The 26951-nt window shown below is 44.2% G+C and overlaps 1 protein-coding gene across 1 annotated transcript in view; it reads right to left on the minus strand.

Moving 5' to 3' along the window:
• STT3A (STT3 oligosaccharyltransferase complex catalytic subunit A) overlaps nucleotides 1-26951 on the minus strand; it is a 262701-nt gene that overhangs the window by 149342 nt on the left and 86408 nt on the right. The window contains exons 7-13 of the mRNA XM_069224404.1: nucleotides 26491-26597; nucleotides 25806-25970; nucleotides 18435-18615; nucleotides 17517-17672; nucleotides 15251-15342; nucleotides 14004-14159; nucleotides 2765-2953 (exon numbers count right to left, since the gene is read on the minus strand). Coding sequence (XP_069080505.1) covers nucleotides 2765-2953; nucleotides 14004-14159; nucleotides 15251-15342; nucleotides 17517-17672; nucleotides 18435-18615; nucleotides 25806-25970; nucleotides 26491-26597 — 1046 coding nt within the window. The remainder of the gene's footprint in view (nucleotides 1-2764; nucleotides 2954-14003; nucleotides 14160-15250; nucleotides 15343-17516; nucleotides 17673-18434; nucleotides 18616-25805; nucleotides 25971-26490; nucleotides 26598-26951) is intronic.

Here is a 26951-nt window from a genome sequence, read left to right on the forward strand (position 1 = left end):
TTGCAGTCTTTTTGGAGCAGGTCCGCTGTCCTCGGGAGTTTCTTGTCTTTTTCGAAGCAGGGCAGTCCTCAGAGGATTCAGAGGTCGCTGGTCCCTTGGAAGGCGTCGCTGGAGCAGAGTTCTTTGGAAGGCAGGAGACAGGCCGGTGAGTTTCTGGAGCCAAGGCAGTTGTGGTCTTCTGGTCTTCCTCTGCAGGGGTTTTCAGCTAGGCAGTCCTTCTTCTTGTAGTTTGCAGGAATCTAATTTTCTAGGGTTCAGGGTAGCCCTTAAATACTAAATTTAAGGGCGTGTTTAGGTCTGGGGGGTTAGTAGCCAATGGCTACTAGCCCTGAGGGTGGGTACACCCTCTTTGTGCCTCCTCCCAAGGGGAGGGGGTCACAATCCTAACCCTATTGGGGGAATCCTCCATCTGCAAGATGGAGGATTTCTACAAGTTAGAGTCACCTCAGCTCAGGACACCTTAGGGGCTGTCCTGACTGGCCAGTGACTCCTCCTTGTTGCTTTCTTTGTTCCCTCCAGCCTTGCCGCCAAAAGTGGGGGCCGTGGCCGGAGGGGGCGGGCAACTCCACTAAGCTGGAGTGCCCTGCTGGGCTGTGACAAAGGGGTGAGCCTTTGAGGCTCACCGCCAGGTGTTACAGCTCCTGCCTGGGGGAGGTGTTAGCATCTCCACCCAGTGCAGGCTTTGTTACTGGCCTCAGAGTGACAAAGGCACTCTCCCCATGGGGCCAGCAACATGTCTCTAGTGTGGCAGGCTGCTGGAACTAGTCAGCCTACACAGACAGTCGGTTAAGTTTCAGGGGGCACCTCTAAGGTGCCCTCTGGGGTGTATTTTGCAATAAAATGTACACTGGCATCAGTGTGCATTTATTGTGCTGAGAAGTTTGATACCAAACTTCCCAGTTTTCAGTGTAGCCATTATGGTGCTGTGGAGTTCGTGTTTGACAGACTCCCAGACCATATACTCTTATGGCTACCCTGCACTTACAATGTCTAAGGTTTTGTTTAGACACTGTAGGGGTACCATGCTCATGCACTGGTACCCTCACCTATGGTATAGTGCACCCTGCCTTAGGGCTGTAAGGCCTGCTAGAGGGGTGTCTTACCTATACTGCATAGGCAGTGAGAGGCTGGCATGGCACCCTGAGGGGAGTGCCATGTCGACTTACTTGTTTTGTCTTCACTAGCACACACAAGCTGGCAAGCAGAGTGTCTGTGCTGAGTGAGAGGTCTCCAGGGTGGCATAAGAAATGCTGCAGCCCTTAGAGACCTTCCTTGGCATCAGGGCCCTTGGTACTAGAAGTACCAGTTACAAGGGACTTATCTGGATGCCAGGGTCTGCCAATTGTGGATACAAAAGTACAGGTTAGGGAAAGAACACTGGTGCTGGGGCCTGGTTAGCAGGCCTCAGCACACTTTCAATTGTAAACATAGCATCAGCAAAGGCAAAAAGTCAGGGGGCAACCATGCCAAGGAGGCATTTCCTTACACGCGGGTTCTATCTTCCTCTGCTGGAGACACAGAGTAGAAGATTCTCCCTTTATAAAGCACCTGTAAGCTCCGCCCGCTGAGCCACACCCCGTCCACCCTCGAAGTAGGTAAAGGAATTCCCGCCTTTTACCAGGATGATGGATGGATGACTAAGTATTTTTTACCCATGATTCTAATTATGTATTGTATATGCATATGTGTGTGTAGTCATGTGTGTGTGTGTATAAATATATATATATGTGTATGTATGTGTATATGTTGTTTCTGTGCCTGGCATGTTTGTGGATCATTGCATGGCTCCTGGTTTTTTTTTGGGTTGTTATACTAGATATCTATGAATTTCTGCTCTCTTTTTATCACACTTATCTACTCATCACTCTTATGTCATGTCTCTATCAAACTATCCTCCATTCTCACTCGGACTCATCCCAAATCCCTTCGACCACTTTCATCTCCTAAATATCTCTGCCTAAGCTCTTCCCTCCACCTCCACATCTAACTCACCAAACCTCACTCTACCTCTGTGACCTCCCACACAACCCTACTAAATTCTCCTGCATTCATCTCACCCTGCTACTATGCTCTCCCTAACCCTTCCACATCCTCTTTCCCCTCCGCCCCCCTTTTATTCATCTCAAGCCTTGGATTGAGTAAATGAAGGATAAACTCCCAATTAACACTTCTGGATTTCTTTCCTCCTCCACCCCTCCATTACTCCAGTCAATCTAACTAACAAACTCTCATATCCGCAACTGAAATGAACTCATAATAATACTAAAACTGTACTCCTTATTAAATTATACTAATCCATCACTAATTCTTGTTGGGTACCGGAGTAGCGTGCTACTCATCGAAAAGCGCTTCGACGCCTCGTCAGGGGTAGTAAGCGCTATATAAATACGATTACAATACAATACAATACAATCTCCTTTTCTTACTGGATTAAGTCAGAGCAAAATGTTAGGTTTGGCACCAATCAAGCACTCTAATAAATTACATCCTAATAGAACACAAAACGTTCTTTTATACTTTGCATCACAAGAACGTGTAACTACAGCTTTGTTTTCCCAGATTTCATTCGTTCACTTGCATTGACTAAGCATTATTTACAAACATAGGAGCTTTAACCCAGCTACAGTCACTACAATACTGATTACATTACATGAACAATGCAACAAAAAAAAAAAAGAGTAAAGCGACAATTACATTTGCCAATTTTCACAAAACATTTACATGGGGCTTCTACAGCACGGAGGAAAAAACGTAAACGCAGTACCTCCGGGGTATTGTGACGGAGCCAATAGTATGCCTCGCGAAAATCATCAAAGATGATTCTGCTGCCATCTCCACCTCGTGCTGATAGTACAATTGATGGAGAGGAATAGGCCTCACTAGTCACCCATGTAGAATGGAAGGTGTACGTTATTAGAAAGAACGCCATGACCAGGATCATCCCACTGGCAACCTACGGAAAAAAACAAAGGGACACTAAGTCAGGCTGCATTTTATTTTTGCACAAACTGGGTGCCTGAATTGAGAGCTCACCTGACATCACTTCTAAAAGGTTCAGCAACAGCCAGTTTCAAATCCGCAATTAGTATCTGCCTAGGTTAATATCTAAAAATAAACACTGATGCAAGTTAGGAGAATATTTCTACTTTCATTGGAAAATGTGTTTTTTTTCCTTAAGAGTTTATGAAGGGCAGAAGTCTTGCGTTGCCCTGTGTGCATCTTTATTGTTCCCTCTGGACCTTTTCCAGCTCGTTATTGTATAGTTCTAATACAATTCCCTCGTATTGTTGCATACTTCGGGTTTAGGAGCAGGAGTTAAAACAATGAAATATAAAGTCTTATTAATTCAACATTTTCACTTCACTATTTTAAATTAATCAAACGTGACCATGGGAAACCATGCACATATCACAGTCCTAAGTATATGCGTCATACCAGGACTGGAGGGCATTTAAAAGTGCAGGTACATTCTGATCTCTGTCGCCCTCCCACTGTGAAAGTAATGTTCTGCTGGGCACTGATTTCACGTCACTAATTCACATTAGTAGGTCACCAAAGAGCCATATGCCATTAATCAGTTATTACTGACCTTACTCGACTGAGAGGCGCAAAGGGATAAATGCTTGCTAACGTCCTCTTCAAATTATTGACAACAGTGTTTGGTGTTTCATGAAACCCATACAACCACGACCTATGCAACTGACTTGGGGCAGGAATACGTTTATAAAGTGGATATTTATTACAAGCTAGCTACAAAACCAAGGGAGTATGTATTGCATCTCACAGGTACTTATAACATCAAACCATCGTCATCCATTCGACTACTGCTTTTGAGCTCACCCACTTTAAGTCGCACATTTAATGTTTCGATTAGAAAGAGACTTGACAAACGTAAATTGGTTTAGATTGCCTTTCATACTGAGTTCCACTGATGTGTGCATTTGGAAATCTAATTGATACTCATTACGGGCAATTTCCTTGTATGACTCCCGTTTCAATCACCAGACTGGATTTAAGCGCCTGTCCTCGTTGACATTTGTAGCCATGGAAAAGTTTCTAAATCCAATCTCGCACCTGGGAAGGGATTCAGTCAAAATCTAGGAAGGTAACTCACTCATTCTTACAATAGTCTAAAGTACCAAGGGCAAAGTCAATTTATCACTGTGCTCCACTGTTTTACTCTCTAGCATAGTGTTTCCCAAACTTTTTAAAACCACGATCCAATTTTAACACCAAAAAACATTCACGACCCCCCTAACTTTAACAGACATGAGGCGAGGGCAATCTAAAATGTTGTGGATTACCAAATAACATTCTTTACAATGTTCTGTGTTCCTCTAAAACAGCAATTTTTGTAAAAGTCACAATCCTGACCACACGCTTTGATATGTCTTTATCAGACCATGGCCACAATATTGATCTGCACATACGAGTGGCAGGTGGTGAACTGCCACGGAGCTGGAACACTTTTCAGAACAGGGTGCTGGCCTGTAGCACTTGCCATTAAAATCACAAGTATTCTGAAAAATATTGATATTATCGGTGATTTTGGCAAATGTGAAAATCCCAAATTGCAGCTGAGTATTGGGTAAGGCTTTATATCAATGTTTCTGTTAAAAAGAGAGCCAGTATTGCATTATGGACAGATACGGATATTTAGCACGAACAATGCACAAAGGACTTTGGAGCATTTCACATGGGCACAAGATCACATTACTTGAGGTCAAATGATTTTAAGCACAGGAGATTAAGTGGTTTGCCCAGAGCCAACGCCATGACTTAAATCTGGTTCCCCAGATGCAAGGCAGCAGATTACGCCTCTAGGCCTCGTCCATTTTCCATTTTTCTCAAAATGTGTGAAAGTCATACTGAAGTGGGATGATTGTGTATCATCATAAATAGTGACCTTATTCTCTGCTGAAATGTGTTAGTGAAGAGAAAAAACGAAACAAAAAACACTACAGCAAAAACATTCTGAAGATTCACTTGGGATTCCTGCTTGTGAATATTTACAGGGGTTTGTTTTAAAATTGAACTCTGCGCCTTTGCACCAGTAGTGCTATAACAATTTTCAGAGAAGGGGTGCCGACATCAATGTTATATCACTGAAGTCAGAGGGATTTAAAACAATTCTAGCGTCAAACAAAGAGTAGCACATATGTTCGGCAGGAGTTGTAAGGGTAGGTTATGCAGCTGGTGGTGCTCTTTGGAGCACACAGTCACAAAAAAATATATATATATATTGCCCAAGTGTCATCCGTGAGCGCACTAAATTTACGGACGGCACACTATCCATTAATTATGGCCAATACATTTGTAGAAAGTTTTACTGATAAAACCACAAACACACAAGTGATAAGGTGTGGAAAACTGATTTGTGTATATTCATTATTTGCGCATCACCATGATTTGTTTTGATCGTATTAAAATGTTTGTTTTCATCACACTTCAGAATTACAAAAAAAAAACGTGCTTCATTTCTGCTTTCCTAACTGCTGATGTATTGTAAAATCTGCACAGTTCGTTATAAATTTGGTTGAGCATTACAAAGTAATTACAGTCTTTCCTTTCACATTCCTTGTATCCCAGCAAAACTGTCTATAGTTTACTGTAAAAACTAGTCTCACTTTGCAGTTAGAGTAAGAAAAGTAATGAAAATGTCACTTACCCAGTGTACATCTGTTCGTGGCATCAGTCGCAGTAGATTCGCATGTTCTGCAATAGCTCGCCATCTGGTGTTGGGCCGGAGTGTTACAAGTTGTTTTTCTTCGAAGAAGTCTTTCGAGTCACGGGACCGAGTGACTCCTCCTTTTGTCTCCATTGCGCATGGGCGTCGACTCTATCCTCGATTGTTTTTCCCCGCAGAGGGTGAGGTAGGAGTTGAATTGTAGTAATAGTGCCCATGCAATGGAGTGACTAAGTATGCACCTATTTAAGGTTGAGATGATACATATATAAATAATTGAAGGTAACTTCCAAACTGCTACAGGCTCCCGGGGAGGCGGGTGGGCACATGCGAATCTACTGCGACTGATGCCACGAACAGATGTACACTGGGTAAGTGACATTTTCAGTTCGATGGCATCTGTCGCTGTAGATACGCATGTTCTGCATAGACTAGTAAGCAGTTATTTCCCCAAAAGCGGTGGATCAGCCTGTAGGAGTGGAAGTAGTCTGAAATAATGTCCTTAATACGGCTTGACCTACGGTGGCTTGTTGTGCGGATAACACGTCTACACAGTAGTGCTTGGTGAATGTGTGAGGCGTAGACCATGTGGCTGCCTTACATATTTCTTGCATTGGGATGTTTCCTAGAAAGGCCATGGTAGCACCTTTCTTTCTGGTTGAGAGTGCCCTTGGTGTAATGGGCAGCTGTCGTTTAGCTTTAAGGTAGCAGATTTGGATGCATTTAACTATCCATCTGGCTATACCTTGTTTTGAAATTGGGTTTCCTGCGTGAGGTTTTTGAAATGCAATAAAGAGTTGTTTAGTCTTTCTGATGTTTTTTGTTCTGTCAATGTAATACATTAATGCTCTTTTGACATCTAATGTATGTAGTGCCCTTTCAGCTACGGTATGTGGCTGTGGAAAGAACACTGGAAGTTCCACTGTTTGATTTAGATGGAACGGTGAAATAACCTTTGGCAAAAATTTAGGATTGGTTCTTAGGACGACTTTATTTTTGTGTAGTTGTATAAAAGGTTCCTGTATAGTAAACGCCTGAATCTCGCTTACTCTTCTTAGGGAAGTAATGGCGATGAGAAATGCCACCTTCCAGGTTAGGAACTGTATGTCGCAGGAGTGCATGGGTTCAAAAGGTGGACCCATAAGTCTAGTTAGGACAACATTTAGGTTCCATGAAGGAACAGGTGGTGTTCTTGGTGGTATAATTCTCCTAAGGCCCTCCATGAATGCTTTAATGACTGGTATCCTATATAGGGAAGTTGAATAGGTAGTTTGCAGGTATGCAGATATTGCTGCAAGGTGAATCTTAATGGAAGAGAAAGCTAGGTTAGATTTTTGTAAGTGAAGCAAGTAACCCACTACCTGTTCTGGAGTTGTGTGTAATGGTTGTATTTGATTAATATGGCAGTAGCAAACAAACCTCTTCCATTTACTTGCATAGCAGTGCCTGGTGGATGGCCTTCTGGCTTGTTTTATGACTTCCATACATTCTTGGGTAAGTTGTAAGTGCCCGAATTCTAGGATTTCAGGAGCCAGATTGCTAGATTCAGCGATGCTGGATCTGGGTGTCTGATCTTTTGGTTGTGCTGTGTCAACAGATCTGGCCTGTTGGGCAATTTGATGCAGGGTACCACTGATAGGTCTAGCAGCGTTGTGTACCAGGGTTGCCTTGCCCAAGTTGGTGCTATCAATATGAGTTTGAGTTTGCTTTGACTGAGTTTGTTTACCAGGTAAGGAAGGAGAGGGAGAGGAGGAAAAGCGTAAGCAAATATCCCTGACCAGTTCATCCATAGGGCATTGCCTTGGGATTGTTTGTGTGGGTATCTGGATGCGAAGTTTTGGCATTTTGCGTTCTCCCTTGTCGCAAACAAGTCTATCTGAGGTGTTCCCCAGAGTTTGAAATAAGTGTTCAGAATTTGGGGGTGAATTTCCCATTCGTGGACCTGTTGGTGATCTTGAGAGAGATTGTCTGCGAGTTGATTTTGTATCCCTGGTATAAACTGTGCAATTAGGCGAATTTGGTTGTGAATTGCCCAATGCCAAATTTTTTGTGCTAGCAGGCTTAACTGCGTGGAGTGCGTCCCCCCCTGCTTGTTTAGATAATACATTGTTGTCATGTTGTCTGTTTTGACGAGAATGTATTTGTGAACTATTATTGGTTGGAAAGCTTTTAGTGCTTGAAAAACTGCTAGAAGTTCTAGGTGATTGATATGCAGTTTTGTTTGATGTACGTTCCATTGTCCTTGTATGCTGTGTTGATCGAGGTGTGCTCCCCACCCTGTCATGGAAGCATCTGTTGTGATTACGTATTGTGGCACTGGGTCTTGGAAAGGCCGCCCCTTGTTTAAATTTATGTTGTTCCACCACAGAAGCGAGAGGTAAGTTTGGCGGTCTATTAACACCAGATCTAGAAGGTGACCCTGTGCTTGAGACCACTGTGATGCTAGGCATTGTTGTAAGGGCCTCATGTGCAGTCTTGCGTTTGGGACAATGGCTATGCATGATGACATCATGCCTAGGAGTTGTAATACCATCTTTGCTTGTATCTTTTGTGTTGGATACATGCGTTGTATGATGGTGTTGAAATTTTGAATTCTTTGTGGACTTGGAGTGGCTACTCCTTTTGATGGGTCTATTATGGCTCCCAGGTATTGTTGTACCTTGCGTGGCAGAATTTTGGATTTTGTGAAATTGACGGTGAACCCTAGTTTGAAGAGGGTTTGTATGATATGATTTGTGTGATTTGAGCACTCTATTAACGAATGGGCCTTGATTAGCCAGTCGTCTAGATATGGGAACACATGTATCTGCTGCCTTCTTATGTGTGCTGCGACTACCGCTAGACATTTGGTAAAGACTCTTGGTGCGGTTGTTAATCCGAAAGGCAGTACCTTGAATTGGTAATGTATTCCTTTGAATACAAACCTTAGGTATTTCCTGTGCGATGGGTGTATTGGTATATGGAAATAAGCATCCTTGAGGTCTAAAGTTGCCATGTAGTCGTGCAGCTTTAGCAATGGCAATACTTCTTGTAGTGTGACCATGTGGAAGTGGTCTGATTTGATGAAAGTGTTCACTACTCTGAGGTCTAGGATTGGTCTCAGTGTTTTGTCCTTCTTTGGTATCAGAAAGTACAGTGAGTAAACTCCTGTGTTTATTTGTGTGTTTGGCACTAATTCGATTGCATTCTTTTGCAATAGTGCCTGCACTTCTATCTCCAGGAGATTGGAATGGTGTGTTGTTAAATTTTGTGCTTTTGGTGGTATGTTTGGAGGGAACTGTAGAAATTCTATGCAATAACCATGTTGGATAATTGCTAGAACCCAAGTGTCTGTAGTGATTTTCTCCCATGCTCTGTAATAATGACCTATTCGTCCCCCCACTGGTGTTGTGTGGAGGGGGTGAGTGACATGTGAGTCACTGTTTAGTCGTAGGGGTTTTGGGGCTTTGGAATCTTCCTCTATTTCTAGGGAATTGCCCTCCTCTATATTGTCCCCGAAAACCTCCTCTATACTGTCCTTGGTAACTGGACGGTGTGGCTTGTGAGGTGCTGGCTTGTGTGCTTTGACCCCGAAACCCCCCTCGAAAGGGCGTTTTACGGAATGAGCTGTAATTCCCTCTGCTCTGCGGGGAGTAGAGTGCGCCCATGGCTTTGGCAGTGTCCGTATCTTTTTTGAGTTTCTCAATCGCTGTGTCCACTTCTGGACCGAACAGTTCCTTTTTCATTAAAAGGCATATTGAGAACTGCTTGTTGAATCTCTGGTTTAAATCCAGACGTTCGGAGCCATGCATGCCTTCTGATAGTTACAGATGTATTAATTGTCCGTGCAGCTGTATCTGCAGCGTCCATGGAGGAGCGGATCTGGTTGTTGGAGATGGCCTGTCCCTCCTCAACCACTTGTTTTGCCCTATTTTGTAAGTCCTTGGGCAGATGTTCAATGAGATGTTGCATCTCGTCCCAGTGGGCTCTGTCATAGCGCGCAAGTAGTGCCTGGGAGTTCGCGATGCGCCACTGGTTTGCAGCTTGTGCTGCGACTCTTTTACCAGCTGCATCAAACTTGCGGCTTTCTTTATCTGGGGGTGGTGCATCTCCAGATGTGTGAGAGTTGGCCCTTTTCCTAGCTGCTCCTACAACGACAGAGTCTGGTGGCAGCTGTGTAGTGATGAAAACCGGGTCCGTAGGAGGCGGCTTATACTTTTTTTCTACCCTTGGTGTGATTGCCCTACTTTTAACCGGCTCCTTAAAGATGTCTTTTGCGTGGCGGAGCATACCAGGGAGCATAGGCAGGCTTTGGTATGAGCTGTGGGTGGAGGAGAGTGTGTTGAATAAGAAATCATCCTCGACCTGTTCTGAGTGGAGGCTTACGTGGTGAAATTGTGCTGCTCTAGCCACCACTTGAGAGTACGCGGTGCTGTCTTCTGGTGGAGATGGCTTCGCAGGGTATGCCTCCGGACTGTTATCTGACACTGGGGCGTCGTATAGGTCCCATGCGTCCTGATCTTGGTCACCCTGGCTCATGGTGGTGTGAGCTGGGGAGTGTGATGGAGTTTGTGCTGGTGAAACGTCAATCACGGGCGGAGGTGAGGGTGGTGGTGTAACTCTTTTCACCACTTTTGGTTGTGGTGTTTGTTCCGTCTGGAACTCCAACCTCCTCTTTCTCCTAATGGGGGGAAGGGTGCTTATTTTTCCTGTCCCCTGCTGAATGAAGATACGCTTTTGCGTATGGTCCACATCAGTTGCTTGTAGCTCTTCCTCAAACCTATGCTTCTGCATTTGGGAGGTTAGCGAGTGCCCTTCTGTATAAGAGCCTGAAGCTGGGTCGCTTGCAGTTTGTTTCGGCATCGAAACTTTGTCTGCGTGTTTTTTCGGCTCCGAGGTGACTTTTTTCCTTTTCGGGGCCGAAACCTCTCGGCGTCGGTCTGTTTCTGTGCCGCTGTCTCGGCGTCGAGCCGTGTCCACACCGGCATCACGGTGTCGAGGCTTGTCTCCAGCACTTTCTCGGTCCCGAGAAGGCTGCGTGCCGGTGTCTCGACCGGAGTCGGACGATCTCGGCACTGTTTGGGCCTTTTTCGGTGCCGATGGTCGGTCACCGAATTTATGGGTCGAGCCATGGCCTGGTGGCAGTGGCGTCCCCTGGGCCTTGTAAATGTTTCTCTGTGTGGTTTTCGACGTCTTACTCACGGTTTGTGTATCGTCGAATCCTTCGGAGTCGGAGTCTTGGATCGAGAAGGTACCTTCCTCTTCCTGTTCCTCGAACTCCCGTTGGGCTGTCGGTGCGGACGCCATCTGAAGTCTTCTGGCTCGACGGTCTCGGAGTGTTTTTCGGGACCGGAACGCACGACAGGCCTCGCAGGTGTCTTCGCTGTGCTCAGGTGACAGGCACAGGTTGCAGACCAAGTGTTGGTCTGTGTAGGGGTATTTATTGTGGCATTTGGGGCAGAAACGAAACGGGGTCCGTTCCATCGGCGTTCTTCAGCACGCGGTCGGGCCGACCAGGCCCCGACGGAGGATCGAAAAAACTACCCCGAAGGGCACCGGAGCTCTTCGATCTTCGATGCGGTGTTGAATGTAAGTACGCCGATCCCGAACGCAACAATACCGACGAAAATCTTCCGAAATTAGCTAATTTTCCGTTCCGAAACTCGGAGCGACAGGAACACGTCCGAACCCGATGGCGGAAAAAAAACAATCGAGGATAGAGTCGACGCCCATGCGCAATGGAGACAAAAGGAGGAGTCACTCGGTCCCGTGACTCGAAAGACTTCTTCGAAGAAAAACAACTTGTAACACTCCGGCCCAACACCAGATGGCGAGCTATTGCAGAACATGCGTATCTACAGCGACAGATGCCATCGAACACACCAATTCCCATGTTAAAATAAAAAGCATCAGTCAGAAGACATAGCCTGACATTTGACTTCTATTTTTTTTGAAGCACAGCAAAGGTGACAAGATAAATACAAAATGTAAATGCATTTTTATTTGTTGCTCTTTTGCGACACCTGAAATTGGTGACTTACCAGTGGGTTGTAACACAAGTCTGAGAAACACTGCTCTAGCTGACCAGGTTTGTTTTCTGGTACAGGAGATGAATATCAAGGGTCCCTGACCAGTGCCCCGCATGATTATGACATGGTTGTTAACAGAGTTCTAGGCAATTTCATAGTTTTGGGATCTACCAAAAGTGGTACTCCATTATTGTGAGCAATTTCTTTCCCCACGTCCAGACTATGAGACAACTAAAGGTTACCTAACATCTGATTCCAAGGGTGAGGAGGTACAGGCTTTTTACTTGAACTTCCTTATTTGGACAGCCTAATGGTTTACCTGGTAAATATGTGTAGCGAGTCATTATTGGATCACACTGGCAACGATTGCATGTGAATGATTTGTTGAATGTGAGGTGTAAACCCAAGACACAGGCACCTTCCGGCATGGGTGAAGCCCACAAAGTGGTACGATGCTCCATAGGGTTAGTGGTAGTAAGAGACCACCACAGCATGTCCCTCTATGCTGCCCCTACACATTTACACCTCCCCTACGTATTAAAAGTAAAGGAGAATGCACTTTCAAGCGATTGACAGGGAGGACATTTTGTGCTCTGGAGGAATGTAAGAAAGTCAAGATATGACCTGGACAAAGACTTTGGATGGCTGGCCTAATCAGATAGCACACAAAAGATAGAACAAAATAGGCTTGTCGCCCCCCACAGAACCACGTGTTTTGTACGTTTTGACGATCTGCAGTACACGGGAGGCAAGATGACAGTTCCACACCGAATGATTTCCACAGAGAGGGGGCTACCTGAAAGAAGTATAACAATCTTCAAGAAGTGCTTTCTCACAAATGTTTCCAGATAAATAGGGAATTCGACTGAACATTTGGAGATACCAACTGTCCCAAGGAATGTATCTACATAAGCAAGCCTCTCTAATGTATGAAGTCTTTATCTTTAACTCAAAAAAGCGCGGGCCAGCTGTCAGAGCAGAACTGGTAGAGTCAAATTCCATTCAGGGGTTAGATATAAATCTCTAGGACAGCAGAAAAGATCTATGCTTCTGAGTCCTCAGAGGAGGAGGTAGCCTGCCATGCCGACTTAGAACCTCTCTCCACTAGAGACCTCAAATGCCCATGTTTTATTTTGAGCTCCTAAGTACGACCAATGAAGGCTAATTTGCGCAGCCTGACGCAAAGCTGAACACCAAGCAGTCTGCTCAACTAAGTACTCCAAGTGCAAATCTCAAGTGATCCTGCTAAAGCACCCTGGGAAGGCGCTAGTCACTGTTGCAAGACCCTGCATCCAGAAGACAGGAGGACAGTGTGTAAACCACACTTTGTGAGGTGGGCTGTAACCTTTATAGGCCCTTGTGTAACCTAAAACAAGTTGTGCTCGATAGGTCCTCACGAAAGCGATGCTCCCAAAGTGCAAAGAAGATATTGTCTCCCCTCTATATGCCAACGACAGTCATCAAGGCCCACATGATGTTCTGCAAGCTGAACTCTGTATGGAGGATTAGCTAGCACCACTACCCTGAAGAGCAAGAGCTAAAGGTCTCAAATCGCCAAAGGCCAACCGGAAATCTCCAGGCCTTTACATATTCCTGTGAAACCACTTGTCACTTACTGTGGAGGGCCAGACATCACAGAGACTCTGGGCTCCTCAGTAAATTCCTGAACTAGCAGAAGATCTTTGAAGTGTTTCATAAGTATGCCTCAGTCTCATAGTTAAAAGTTTACTAGATTCAATTCTAGCTTAGTTCTTGTGAAATTGCCAGCCTGGTTTTCCTGTACCCATGCTGAGCAGTGCAGGTAGAAAAGAAATATACCAGAAACTGAAAAGTGAGCCACTAAGCAGGTTTGCTTAGTACTAATAAATGTTTTATTTCTTTCTATAAAAAGTCTAACTTGGATTGGATATTTTTTTTATTCCACGAGATGCTGGTGCTGCCTGAACCAGACTTTCAGCTTACAAAAGTAACTCCTGAATATGCAATCACATTACCCCCCTTAAGGTCAAAGTCTAAAAAGTAGGAATCTGGCATGTTAGTGACCTTGCAGTGATGTTCTACATTTCCAGGCACAGCAATATTGGTTGTTGGGGTTGCCTTTCTGATCAAATTGCACAGGTCCTAAAAAACTGGCAAGGCACATTTTTCTTTCACACTTTCCTTCCTCACCCACAGATAGTTCACAAGGTTAAAGCACTATCGCAACCCTTCCAATTCTGTTCGGTTCAATAAAAGCCTTTCTTGAACACCCAATTCTTCAGCTGACAAACAATACAATGTGCAGGTCTTGCACTGCTTTATAACTTCACCTCGTTTTTGATTGGGTAGGTAGAGTCCTGCTGCTTTTTTGTTTTCTTATCCGGCCTGGTGACATCCAGGTTCTTCATATACGTGGACAACACTTGAGAAACACCAATGCCAGAGAGGATGCACATGACCGGGGCCAGGACAAGCATCAGACGCACCTATTGTTATTGAAAGCACATTTTTAGTCAATGTATACATATTTAATAAAAGGACTGTAAATATTTTGCAGAGGAATTTGTTTCTCAAGTCTACTACGGTAAGCACGAAAATAATAGGCAGCTTGTGGCACTTTCTCAACCACTGTTGGTCTGCTATGTGTTGGTGGGAGAAGGATTAAGCAAAATAATAGCCTGAGTAGGACAGAGAGCTGAGGTGCAATGATACTCTGCTTCTACATGGGTAGAGTACAAGCAATGCAAAGTTAAAGATAGTAACCCTCAAATAATCTGCCCTTTTACCAGCCTCCTATTGAAACACTACTCACCCTGCAGAGCAAGAACAAAAACACCATGAAAGCCTGTGCTTTCCCATTTCCTTGTTGCACACTTTATGGCATTTTTGTTTCTCTACTAACTGATTAAAATGTCTGCCTCTATATAAATGTTTTCTACTCCTTTGAGTGAGGCCAGCAAAGCGTAGAGAGCTTCCTCCTCCGACTGTAAACTATGAAAACAAAGCTGAAGCTAATCCAAGCGAAGTCCACTTCTACCATTCAGCAATATGGACTATCAGGCTTTGCACAGAATAAATTGCAATGTTGTACACGGTGTAAGAATGCATGTAATAGCAGTATGGTGAGCCTCCAACTGCACATCTCATTCATTGCCACAACACACCTTAAATAAAGAAGCAAACAACACATTTGTTCACGTACAGAATTACCCATAAATACTCATTTTCGAACCAGTCGGAGACATTCAATACTGAACGACAGCCGCAAAAATGTTATGCTTAGGTAATCTTTAGAAGCAGACAGAGAATATCAACACCAAGTTTTTGGAAATTAAGTCGAACTTTAGTTTACAAGAGACTGTTTAGGAAAGAATTACACGAGGAACTTATTACACAAACATTTTGAACTTTTTGACACTAAAACAAAAGTAAATTAAAAGACGGTAATTAAACTTGATTTTATATACTAGCCTTAACACTACATCTGCCACTGATGGATGACCTGTATAGAGATAGTCAGAATAAACATGATTTGGTTGGTGGGAAAATGACATGTCTACAAAAATAAAAAGCTTACCATGACAGCAGAGAAGTACATACTGGTCACTCCATACATGATGATAAAAATTCTGGCATCAGACAAGTTATTGAAACAATAATAAAGGCCAACTGAGGAAAACAAGATAGTAGAAATTAGCTTTCAGTAATAGAACCCAAAAACTCCAAGAATATTGGCAAAACATTAATTTTGACAAATGACTGTATATTAAGCCCTACTTAACATCACTGAAAATACAAAATGTATATTTCAGATGAGCAAAAATCTCACACGGGAGTGAAGCTATGATGGCAGATTGCACACATCCTGACCCTTCAAGTAAGATACCTAATATGCACAGGAATTCCTTAGATGATTCCCCTATAAAGGAAAATTACCTTGCAGCATACAGTCATGGAGTTAGGTGTTGGTGCGTCATTTTCAGACCAAATTTAAATACTAAGTCTCCTAACTCCCGTAGAGGTTAAAATCTTTACACATCTTCTTTGGTGTTCTCATACGCTTGAGGTATACCAAAAATATGACTACTCAGTGCAGAATGACAGAGTTACTGTAATGAAGCTATACATTCCAACCTCCATTCATTTCTAACTGTTGAAATATTCTTAAGCATGGTAATACTTGTGAGAAATAGCTGCCGCATCCAGGATACATAAAAACATTCTTTAACAAGGGTAGGGCACAATGATCAGCAACTGTGGGACTGGTATACAATGTACTATGCTGCCTACAGACATGCAATGTTAATTCTAGAGAGTTTCTCGAAGGCCATGGATGTGGTCTGGGTTTTACAGCTAGTGCTTAAACAGTAGACAATGAACAATGGCCTTTATAAGAACAGGTTAAAAAAAGAGACAAGAGACTATTCACAGTACAACAGATTCCTTGGAAATGCCCTTAGTACATTTATAACCACTGCACGTGAAAAAACACTAATATAGAATTATCAAATGTGCTTATTCCTTTCCTCAAACATTACACACAGGGGTTATCGGCAAAATGCACAGAGACCATTCTTGTAGGAAGGGTGCTGGGGATTCTCTTTGAAATGTTAGATAAAGCAAGAAGGGCCATTTCCAAAATGAAGTAGAAATATGACAAATTCTCAGAAAATCACTTATGACGTATTATATGACATCACTGATAACATCACTGCAACATCTGAAATGACATCATTGATAACAACAATGAGCATTGCAGGAACAGAAGTTATGGTTAAGTCAGTTAACGTTGAATGGTAAGATTCAGGTTTTTAGCTCAAAATGTAATGCTACAATTTTCATTGTCACTTTACTATCATTGTTATTCAAGCCTTTGGTTTTTTTCCCAATTCACTTTAAGGTTATTTTTAGTATAAGTCACTGTCAACGTAGACAAAACAGGACTATTGGTTTTGTCGAAGGGTCATTGCAATATCTGTCAAAAAGTATTCAAATAAAGCAGCTGTAAACAAATTAATATTAAATACGTGCAAATACTCTTTTACACTCTTTATGCCACATAATGCAGCCATAAGACCAATCACAGGAGGTCTCTGCATTCCCAGGCTGAAGAGCAAAAGCTCCAGCTTAGGAATGCTTAAAGAATTATCAACTTTTCCAGGGGGTCAGGTTCTACAGATCACAGAAGACATAAGGTTATATTCTGTAAGTATTTCTTGGGAGCTACTGTACTGCCTGCAACTCCGCACATTTAAGAATTCTGGTGGTGCCCATGGCCAGATGAGGGCACCACCATACAAGAAAATATATTTAAACAAACCCCCAAAGGGGGGCATAAGCCAGAAAAGAGCATGCCCTTGAATTTCTCCAATCATACAAACAAGTTATGGCAAGATCAAAAACGGAATCAAGAACACAGACTAACTCCGAAGGTTATATAGTCGAGGATTACGGAAAGGCAATCTTTCTCAAAGAAAGACTGATCTACATACCTAAAACAAGAGAACATATAATTGCCTCACCAAGTGTATGGACTGCAGCCGAAGAGGAAATACTAGCCAGGTAATAATGAATATTTCAAAACCAAGGTAGCTACAAGAATACTGCAGGTAGAAATATTATATCTATTATAATAAGGAACGTTTTACAAAGAGTGACTCAGTTGTAAAACACATTTCAGTTGTCTACCCTACAAGAAAATACTAATTTGCATTATTTAAGTGCTGTAAAGTTATAAGTATTAAAAGCCTAGTTATTAATTTAACAAACAAAGACATATAAACAAGCACAAAGGTGTGTACACATAACAAAACAAATTACCAACCATCTCAGAACACACATACCTGGGAACATGAAGACAAGCAACTGCAAGTCAAAGTAATAGGAGGACCATGTGGTAGGCTGATGCTCGGAAACTGAGGCAATGATGGGGATGTTATTCTTGGCATACGAAGGATCCAGCAGAGAGTAAAAACGGCCAGTCCAGGGAGAGATTTTACCTTACAGAACAAAAAATAGCCACAAATAAATAAGACTAAATGTAACACGACCAAAGATTTGTCACAACATACCTATTGGTGACTGCCTAGTAATGTGGACTAGCAACACATCAAGCTCACAAAATAGGGTCACTTCTCTAAGGCACTTGCTGACAAGTTCATGGCTAAGATGGAAAGATTATTTTGACAGTTGGTTCCATACAACATAACGACACACACAAATATGTGTGACCAAGCATTTGTATTTTGTACAGTAGAAAACCAATTCTACACAGGGCAGTATCTGCTTCTAAAATTAATGTGAAAACAGAAAAGCAGTCTAAAATTTAGCCAAAAACATATCTTGAACAGGATTAGCCACCAAATATGTTCAGTTATCTTGAGACCTGAGCTGCTAGAAGACTCTACCTGAACATCGGTTTGCAGTGGAACCAAAGACTAAAGTTATTTTCTCTGTCTAATTTTTTTAATCTATCTTTCTCTGTTTAACTGCTAAGAAATAACACATGAACCTCTTGTTATGAATAAATACCACAGAAAATCAAAGCTAGTACTGGTCGCAAAATTAAAACGCCCTAAACAAATACTCTTGGAACAACAAATATGAATAATGTAATGGAGGCAATAGAATATTGTTTTTGCAACATAAAATAATTTAAATGGATCAAGTTATGCGAATGTTTACTGTAGCAGCAATGCAATCAAACTTTGTCCTTTTTTCTACAGGTACTCAGCAGATTTCTGAACCATCCTATATCTTACCTGTAATCATTAAAACACCGCCAACAGTGAGAAGAACAAATCCAACCAAAGAGATGACGCTTCGAAAGAGGACTTCAAACTGTTGGGGATTCAGCTTGCTGCGCAAATAATCCACAAAGGCATGAATCTGACACAGGCCAAACACACCAAATGCGGCCATATGTTCAGACGATAGGACTGGCTGTGAAGAGATCACAAGTCAGCGTATGCAGCATATGACTCATTGCATTAGTAGAATTGCATGTCAATCGAGCATATGTTCTCAGAAACGTTTCCACCACACCGAGGCGCTGCACGTTGATCAGAGAATGTTCATACAATCATATGCTAAATTCAAATAACTATGGTGCGAACAATATTGTTAAAGGGATGGCTATAAGGTGCAATTTGTTTTTTGGAAGCACATTGAAGGGAAAAAAACATTTTAAGAAAAGCATTATTTCACAACATGCCAGCCCTGTGAGAATTTGACTAGCTAATTTCTATAACATTCCTATTTTTACAATAATGAAAGCCAAACAGCTGACAGGTACATGAAAAGAACATGCTAAAATATCTCTAAAAAATGAATGAAGAGCATTTACCACTGACAAATGATATTTTACAAAATAGTTACGATTACGAATTGCAGCGAATACATGAAGAGCAAAACCAAGGCACAATTACTATAAAAAGAAGCAAGGAAAAAAGAATATGAATAACAAGGATCAAGAATCAGGCTAAACACAGACCATTAATTCCAGTGCCAGTTTATTAGAGACCAAGAATCAATGTTGAAAGGGGAAATTACAGGTAGAATAATGCACATAGTGTTCTCAGAGAAACGTATCTAGCCAATGAACAGTCAATTAGCTGCTGCAGAAATTGTGTTGGAAAGTCAATGTTTAAACAGAAACAAATTAGTCTTATTGAGCATTTACACTTTCAAGCATGATGTTTCTAAGTGAATAGCAAGGAGTAATATGCTTCACAGTTTGTATATAAAATAGGACCAAAAGCAAAGTTCCAGACTGAATCTCTGAAACAATACAGAGGGAAGTACACATTTGTCAGCAGAGTTTAATGTCTGCAACTGTAACAGCTTGCATTTAGTAATGGTCAAAGTTGCAAGGACATTTATGAATCAACAATTAATTTTTAAACTTAATTGAGTTTTCTAATTTCAGATATGCAATATTTGTAGGGTACCATTGTGATACTTTGCTGCAACAATGGGGGCATACTATGTTCAGTCATGTTCTGGCCAACATCATGGAATTCCAAAAGAGTGGTGCAGGGGTTTCGGGGGTGGTGTAATGAGGATCGCAGTTGGTGGTGGTGTGCTCATCTCATCCGCAACACATTCCCCCGCGGCCATATTAATTTGCATGATTACGTATGCAAATGGCTGTTCAAGTAGAATTGTCTTTTGGAGAATGACTTCTATTTGACCAACATTTTGCAACGTTAGCTACATGTAAAGAAATGGCTCCCTGTTGCAGTTACCCCCCCACTTTTTGCTGATACTGATGCTGACTTGACTGAGAAGTGTGCTGGGACCCTGCTAACCAGGCCCCAGCACCAGTGTTCTTTCACCTAAAATGTACCATTGTTTCCACAATTGGCACAACCCTGGCACCTAGGTAAGTCCCTTGTAACTGGTACCCCTGGTACCAAGGGCCCTGATGCCAGGGAAGGTCTCTAAGGGCTGCAGCATATCTTATGCCACCCTGGGAACCCCTCACTCAGCACAGACACACTGCTTGCCAGCTTGTGTGTGCTGGTGGGGAGAAAACGACAAAGTCGACATGGCACTCCCCTCAGGGTGCCATGCCAACCTCACACTGCCTGTGTGTAGGAAGTTGGCTCTGTATGCACTATTTCACAGTAAGGAATAGTATGCACAGAGTCCAAGGGTTCCCCTTAGAGGTAAGATAGTGGCAAAAAGAGATAATACTAATGCTCTATTTTGTGGTAGTGTGGTCGAGCAGTAGGCTTATCCAAGGAGTAGTGTTAAGCATTTGTTGTACATACACACAGGCAATAAATGAGGAACACACACTCAGAAACAATTCCAGGCCAATAGGTTTTTGTTATAGAAAAATATATTTTCTTAGTTTATTTTAAGAACCACAGGTTCAAATTCTACATGTAATATCTCATTTGAAAGGTATTGCAGGTACGTACTTTAGGAACTTTGAATAATCACAATAGCATATATACTTTTTACATAAAACACATTTAGCTGTTTTAAAAGTGGACACAGTGCAATTTTCACAGTTCCTGGGGGAGGTAAAGTAATGTTAGTTTTTGAAGGTAAGTAAACCACCTACGGGGTTAAGATTGGGGTCCAAGGTAGCCCACCATTGGGGGTTCAGAGCAACCCCAAAGTCACCACACCAGTAGCTCAGGGCCGGTCAGGTGCAGAGGTCAAAGAGGTGCCCAAAACACATAGGCTTCAAAGGAGAGAAGGGGGTGCCCGGTTCCAGTCTGCCATCAGGTAAGTATCCGCGTCTTCGGAGGGCAGACCAGGGGGGTTTTGTAGGGCACGTGGGGGGGGGGGGGGGGACGACACAGGTCAGCACAAAAAAGTACACCCTCAGCAGCGCGGGGGCGGCCGGGTGCAGTGTGCAAACACGCGTCGGGTTTCCAATGGTTTTCAATGAGAGACCAAGGGGTCTCTTCAGCAATGCAGGCAGGCAAGGGGGGGCTCCTTGGGGTAGCCACCACCTGGGCAAGGGAGAGGGCCTCCTGGGGGTCACTCCTGCACTGGAGTTCCGATCCTTCAGGTCGTGGGGGCTGCGGGTGCAGGGTCTTTTCCAGGCGCCAGGATTTCAGAGTCAGGCAGTCGCGGTCAGGGGGAGCCTCGGGATTCCCTCTGCAGGCGTCGCTGTGGGGGCTCAGGGGTGACAACTTTGGTTACTCACAGTCTTGGAGTCGCCGGAGGGTCCTCCCTGAGGTGTTGGTTCTCCACCAGTCGAGTCGGGGTCGCCGGGTGCAGTGTTGCAAGTCTCACGCTTCTTGCGGGGATTGCAGGGGTCTTTAAATCTGCTCCTCTGAAACAAAGTTGCAGTCTTTTTGGAACAGGGCCGCTGTCCTCGGGAGTTTCTAGTCTTTCTTGAAGCAGAGCAGTCCTCTGAGGATTCAGAGGTCGCTGGTCCTGGGGAAAGCGTCGCTGGAGCAGGTTTCTTTGGAAGGCAGGAGACAGGCCGGTAGGACTGGGGCCAAAGCAGTTGGTGTCTTCTTTCTTCTTCTGCAGGGGTTTTCAGCTCAGCAGTCCTCTTCTTCTTGTAAGTTGCAGGAATCTAAATTCTTAGGTTCAGGGAAGCCCTTAAATACTAAATTTAAGGGCGTGTTTAGGTCTGGGGGGTTAGTAGCCAATGGCTACTAGCCCTGAGGGTGGGTACACCCTCTTTGTGCCTCCTCCCAAGGGGAGGGGGGTCACAATCCTATCCCTATTGGGGGAATCCTCCATCTGCAAGATGGAGGATTTCTAAAAGTTAGAGTCACTTCAGCTCAGGACACCTTAGGGGCTGTCCTGACTGGCCAGTGACTCCTTGTTATTCTCATTATTTTCTCCGGCCTTGCCGCCAAAAGTGGGGCCGTGGCCGGAGGGGGCGGGCAACTCCACTAGCTGGAGTGCCCTGCGGTGCTGGAACAAAGGGGGTGAGCCTTTGAGGCTCACCGCCAGGTGTTACAGCTCCTGCCTGGGGGAGGTGTTAGCATCTCCACCCAGTGCAGGCTTTGTTACTGGCCTCAGAGTGACAAAGGCACTCTCCCCATGGGGCCAGCAACATGTCTCGAGTGTGGCAGGCTGCTAGAACCAGTCAGCCTACACAGGTAGTTGGTTACAGTTTCAGGGGGCACCTCTAAGGTGCCCTCTGGGGTGTATTTTACAATAAAATGTACACTGGCATCAGTGTGCATTTATTGTTCTGAGAAGTTTGATACCAAACTTCCCAGTTTTCAGTGTAGCCATTATGGTGCTGTGGAGTTCGTGTTTGACAAACTCCCAGACCATATACTCTTATGGCTACCCTGCACTTACAATGTCTAAGGTTTTGTTTAGACACTGTAGGGGTACCATGCTCATGCACTGGTACCCTCACCTATGGTATAGTGCACCCTGCCTTAGGGCTGTAAGGCCTGCTAGAGGGGTGACTGACCTATACTTGCATAGGCAGTGAGAGGCTGGCAGGGCACCCTGAGGGGAGTGCCATGTCGACTTACTCGTTTTGTTCTCACTAGCACACACAAGCTGGCAAGCAGTGTGTCTGTGCTAAGTGAGGGGTCCCCAGGGTGGCATAAGATATGCTGCAGCCCTTAGAGACCTTCCCTGGCATCAGGGCCCTTGGTACCAGGGGTACCAGTTACAAGGGACTTACCTGGATGCCAGGGGGTGCCAACTGTGTAAAACAAAAGTACAGGTTAGGGAAAGAACACTGGTGCTGGGGCCTGGTTAGCAGGCCTCAGCAAACTTTCAATTCAAAACATAGCATCAGCAAAGGCAAAAAGTCAGGGGGTAACCATGCCAAGGAGGCATTTCCTTACACAGTGGCATAGGTAAGTCACCCCTCTAGCAGGCCTTCCAGCCCTAAGGCAGGGTGCACTATACCACAGGTGAGGGCATAGGTGAATGAGCATTGTGCCCCTACAGTGTCTAAGCAAGACATTGTAAGTGCAGGATAGCCATAAGAGTATATGGTCTGGGAGTCTGTCAAAAATGAACTCCACAGCTCCATAATGGCTACACTGAATACTGGGAAGTTTAGTATCAAAACTTCTCAGAATAATAAACCCACACTGATGCCAGTGTTGGATTTATTAAAAAATGCACACAGAGGGCATCTTAGAGATGCCCCCTGTATTTTACCCAACTTTTCAGTGCAGGACTGACTGGTCTGTGCCAGCCTGCTGCTGAGAGACGAGTTTCTGACCCCATGTGGTGAGGGCCTTTGTGCTCTCTGGGGACAGAAACAAAAGCCTGCTCTGGGTGGAGATGCTTCACACCTCCCTCCTGCAGGATCTGTAACACCTAGCATTGGGCCTCAAAGGCTCAGGCTTCGTGTTACAATGCCCCAGGGCAATCCAGCTAGTTGAGATGCCCGCCCCCTGGACACAGCCCCCACTTTTGGCAGCAAGTCCAGGAGAGATAATGAGAAAAACAAGGAGGAGTCACTGGCCAGTCAGGACAGCCCCTAAGGTGTCCTGAGCTGAGGTGACTCTGACTTTTGGAAATCCTCCATCTTGCAGATGGAGGATTCCCCCAATAGGGATAGGAATGTGCATCCCTCCCCCCAGGGAGGAGGCACAAAGAGGGTGTAGCCACCCTCAAGGACAGTAGCCATTGGCTACTGCCCTCCCAGACCTAAAACACACCCCTAAATTCAGTATTTAGGGGCCCCCCAGAACCTAGGAAACTAGATTCCTGCAACCTAAGAAGAAGAGGACTGCTGAGCTGAAAAACCCTGCAGAGAAGACGGAGACACCAACTGCTTTGTCCCCAGCCCTACCGGCCTGTCTCCCCCCCCCCCCTTCTGAAGAAACTGCTCCAGCGACGCTTTCCCCAGGACCAGCGACCTCTGAATCCTCAGAGGACTGCCCTGCTCTAAAAGGACCAAGAAACTCCAGAGAAGAGCGGCCCTGTTCACCCAAGACTGCAACTTTGTTTCCAAAGAAGAAACTTAAAGACAACTGCATTTCCCGCCAGAAGCGTGAGACTTGCAACTCTGCACCCGACGCCCCCGGCTCGACTTGTGGAGAAACAACACTTCAGGGAGGACTCCCTGGCGACTACGAGACCGTGAGTAGCCAGAGTCGCCCCCCCCTGAGCCCCCACAGTGACACCTGCAGAGGGAATCCCGAGGCTCCCCCCGACCGCGACTGCCTGACTCCCAGATCCCGACGCCTGGAAAAGACTCTGCACCCGCAGCCCCCAGGACCTGAAAGATCGGAACCCCAGTGCAGGAGTGACCCCCAGGAGGCCCTCTCCCTTGCCCAGGTGGTGGCTACCCTGAGGAGCCCCCCCCCTTGCCTGCTTTGCTGAAGAGACCCCTTGGTCTCCCATTGATTCCAATTGAAAACCCGACGTGTGTGTGCACACTGCACCCGGCCGCCCCCGTGCTGCTGAGGGTGTATGTAAGGAAATGCCTCCTTGGCATGGTTGCCCCCTGACTTTTTGCCTTTGCTGATGCTATGTTTACAATTGAAAGTGTGCTGAGGCCTGCTAACCAGGCCCCAGCACCAGTGTTCTTTCCCTAACCTGTACTTTTGTATCCACAATTGGCAGACCCTGGCATCCAGATAAGTCCCTTGTAACTGGTACTTCTAGTACCAAGGGCCCTGATGCCAAGGAAGGTCTCTAAGGGCTGCAGCATGTCTTATGCCACCCTGGAGACCTCTCACTCAGCACAGACACCCTGCTTGCCAGCTTGTGTGTGCTACCAACTTCCTACAGTGTACTTTCTGTGGTAACTTGTGTCCCCCCCGGTGCCCTACAAAACCCCCCTGGTCTGCCCTCCGAAGACGCGGGTACTTACCTGCTGGCAGACCGGAACCGGGACACCCCCTTCTCCATTGAAGCCTATGTGTTTTGGGCACCCCTTTGAACTCTGCACCTGACCGGCCCTGAGCTGCTGGTGTGGTAACTTTGGGGTTGCTCTGAACCCCCAACGGTGGGCTACCTTGGACCCAAACTTGAACCCCGTAGGTGGTTTACTTACCTGCAAGAACTAACAATTACTTACCTCCCCTAGGAACTGTGAAAATTGCACAGTGTCTAGTTTTAAAATAGCTATATGTGTTTTATTTGAAAAAGTATATATGCTATTGTGATTATTCAAAGTTCCTAAAATACTTACCTGCAATACCTTTCATGCAAAGTATTACATGTAGAATTTGAACCTGTGGTTCTTAAAATAAACGAAGAAAATATATTTTTCTATACAAAAACCTATTGGCCTGGAATTGTCTCTGAGTGTGTGTTCCTCATTTATTGCCTGTGTGTATGTACAACAAATGCTTAACACTACTCCTTTGATAAGCCTACTGCTCGACCACACTACCACAAAATAGAGCATTAGTATTATCTCTTTTTGCCACTATCTTACCTCTAAGGGGAACCCTTGGACTCTGTGCATACTATTCCTTACTTTGAAATAGTGCATACAGAGCCAGTTTCCTACACTACAGGACTGTGACATAACGCCACATAAAGTTGGTAACGCTTCCGTGCAGAAACTGATCCTTTTGGTTATCGCAAGGGTTCTCAAAATACGAGATCACACGTACAATAGAAAAGCTTCACATTAAGCCATGTACTATAAATTTTATGTTGTGGACTAGTCAAGTTCAAGCAGCTCTGAATCTTTAAATACATGGACCGCTCCTTACCTGAAATCCAACGAAAGAGATCTGCATTGAAAGGATGGTGCCCAAGCAGTAAACTGTGCAATAAGCAACGTAGATTCTGTGTGAAAATCTTCCAGTCAGCATCAGCACCAAGACATGCAGGGGAATCAGGTTAATAAGAAACACGTAGCCACCCCAGGAGGATACCTAGTGAAGAGATAGTTTTATTATTAATTGGAAATTAACATCAGTCTCAAACTTATCTGACAAAAGGCAAACCTGCATGTGATACATAGCTCAAGGCTGCTTCAACATTCTTTAAAAAATCTGAAGAGTACTTGAATTGTCAAACCCATTACACGGAAGAATTGGCTGATTTGTATACCAAGTGTTTTGTCATGATTAGATCATTAGTAAATTGCAACTTCTCTGGGTCCAATGCAGTCCATGGCCTATTTGTTATAACAGCAAACCTAGCATAGGGGAGGAACCTAGTGGCAGGACTTCATACAATGGGCACACTGAATATCATTAACTGGACTCAACAGGATTCAATTCTGAACTTGTAACATAATATGGAAGATTCATAACCCTGTTGCGAATATTGTGCTCTTAGCACCATAAGAAGTACAAAAGAACACTGAAGTTTTATTTAAACTCCTAAACCCATGTCCATAGCATCAATATTTACAAGGTATGAGTGTAATGAAAAAAATCAACAATTTACCATGTAGAAATATGCCAGAGCACACATGGCTCCCCAGTAGATAGAGCCAGTCTTCACAGATTTGATCCACATGTAGTAGGTAAGAAGCATGCAGAAAATGGCAATTCCTAAACAAACACAAATTAAAATGTATAAAAAACAAGCACGTTTAGGAGGAGAGAACTCATCCCAATAACATCAACATTTTGTACCAAAGGACGTGCACCAAAAATGAAGACACGTAGCAAGCACGGTCTTCATTAGCAATTCATATCTCATCTTATAACTCAATTGTTTTAAACACAATGCTGTACATTATCACTCAAAGATACACACATAAATTCAACAATTAAGACATATTTTACTGCTCACAGGATTTCCCACATTTAAGAAAAATCCTAACTCTAGTTCCAAGAGTTCTCACCCACTGCTCACCTCGCTGGTCTACTCCTTTTATAAATAAGAATGCTTCCATTATGTGT

This window comes from Pleurodeles waltl, chromosome 3_1, assembly GCF_031143425.1.
Source record: "Pleurodeles waltl isolate 20211129_DDA chromosome 3_1, aPleWal1.hap1.20221129, whole genome shotgun sequence".
NCBI lineage: Eukaryota > Metazoa > Chordata > Amphibia > Caudata > Salamandridae > Pleurodeles > Pleurodeles waltl.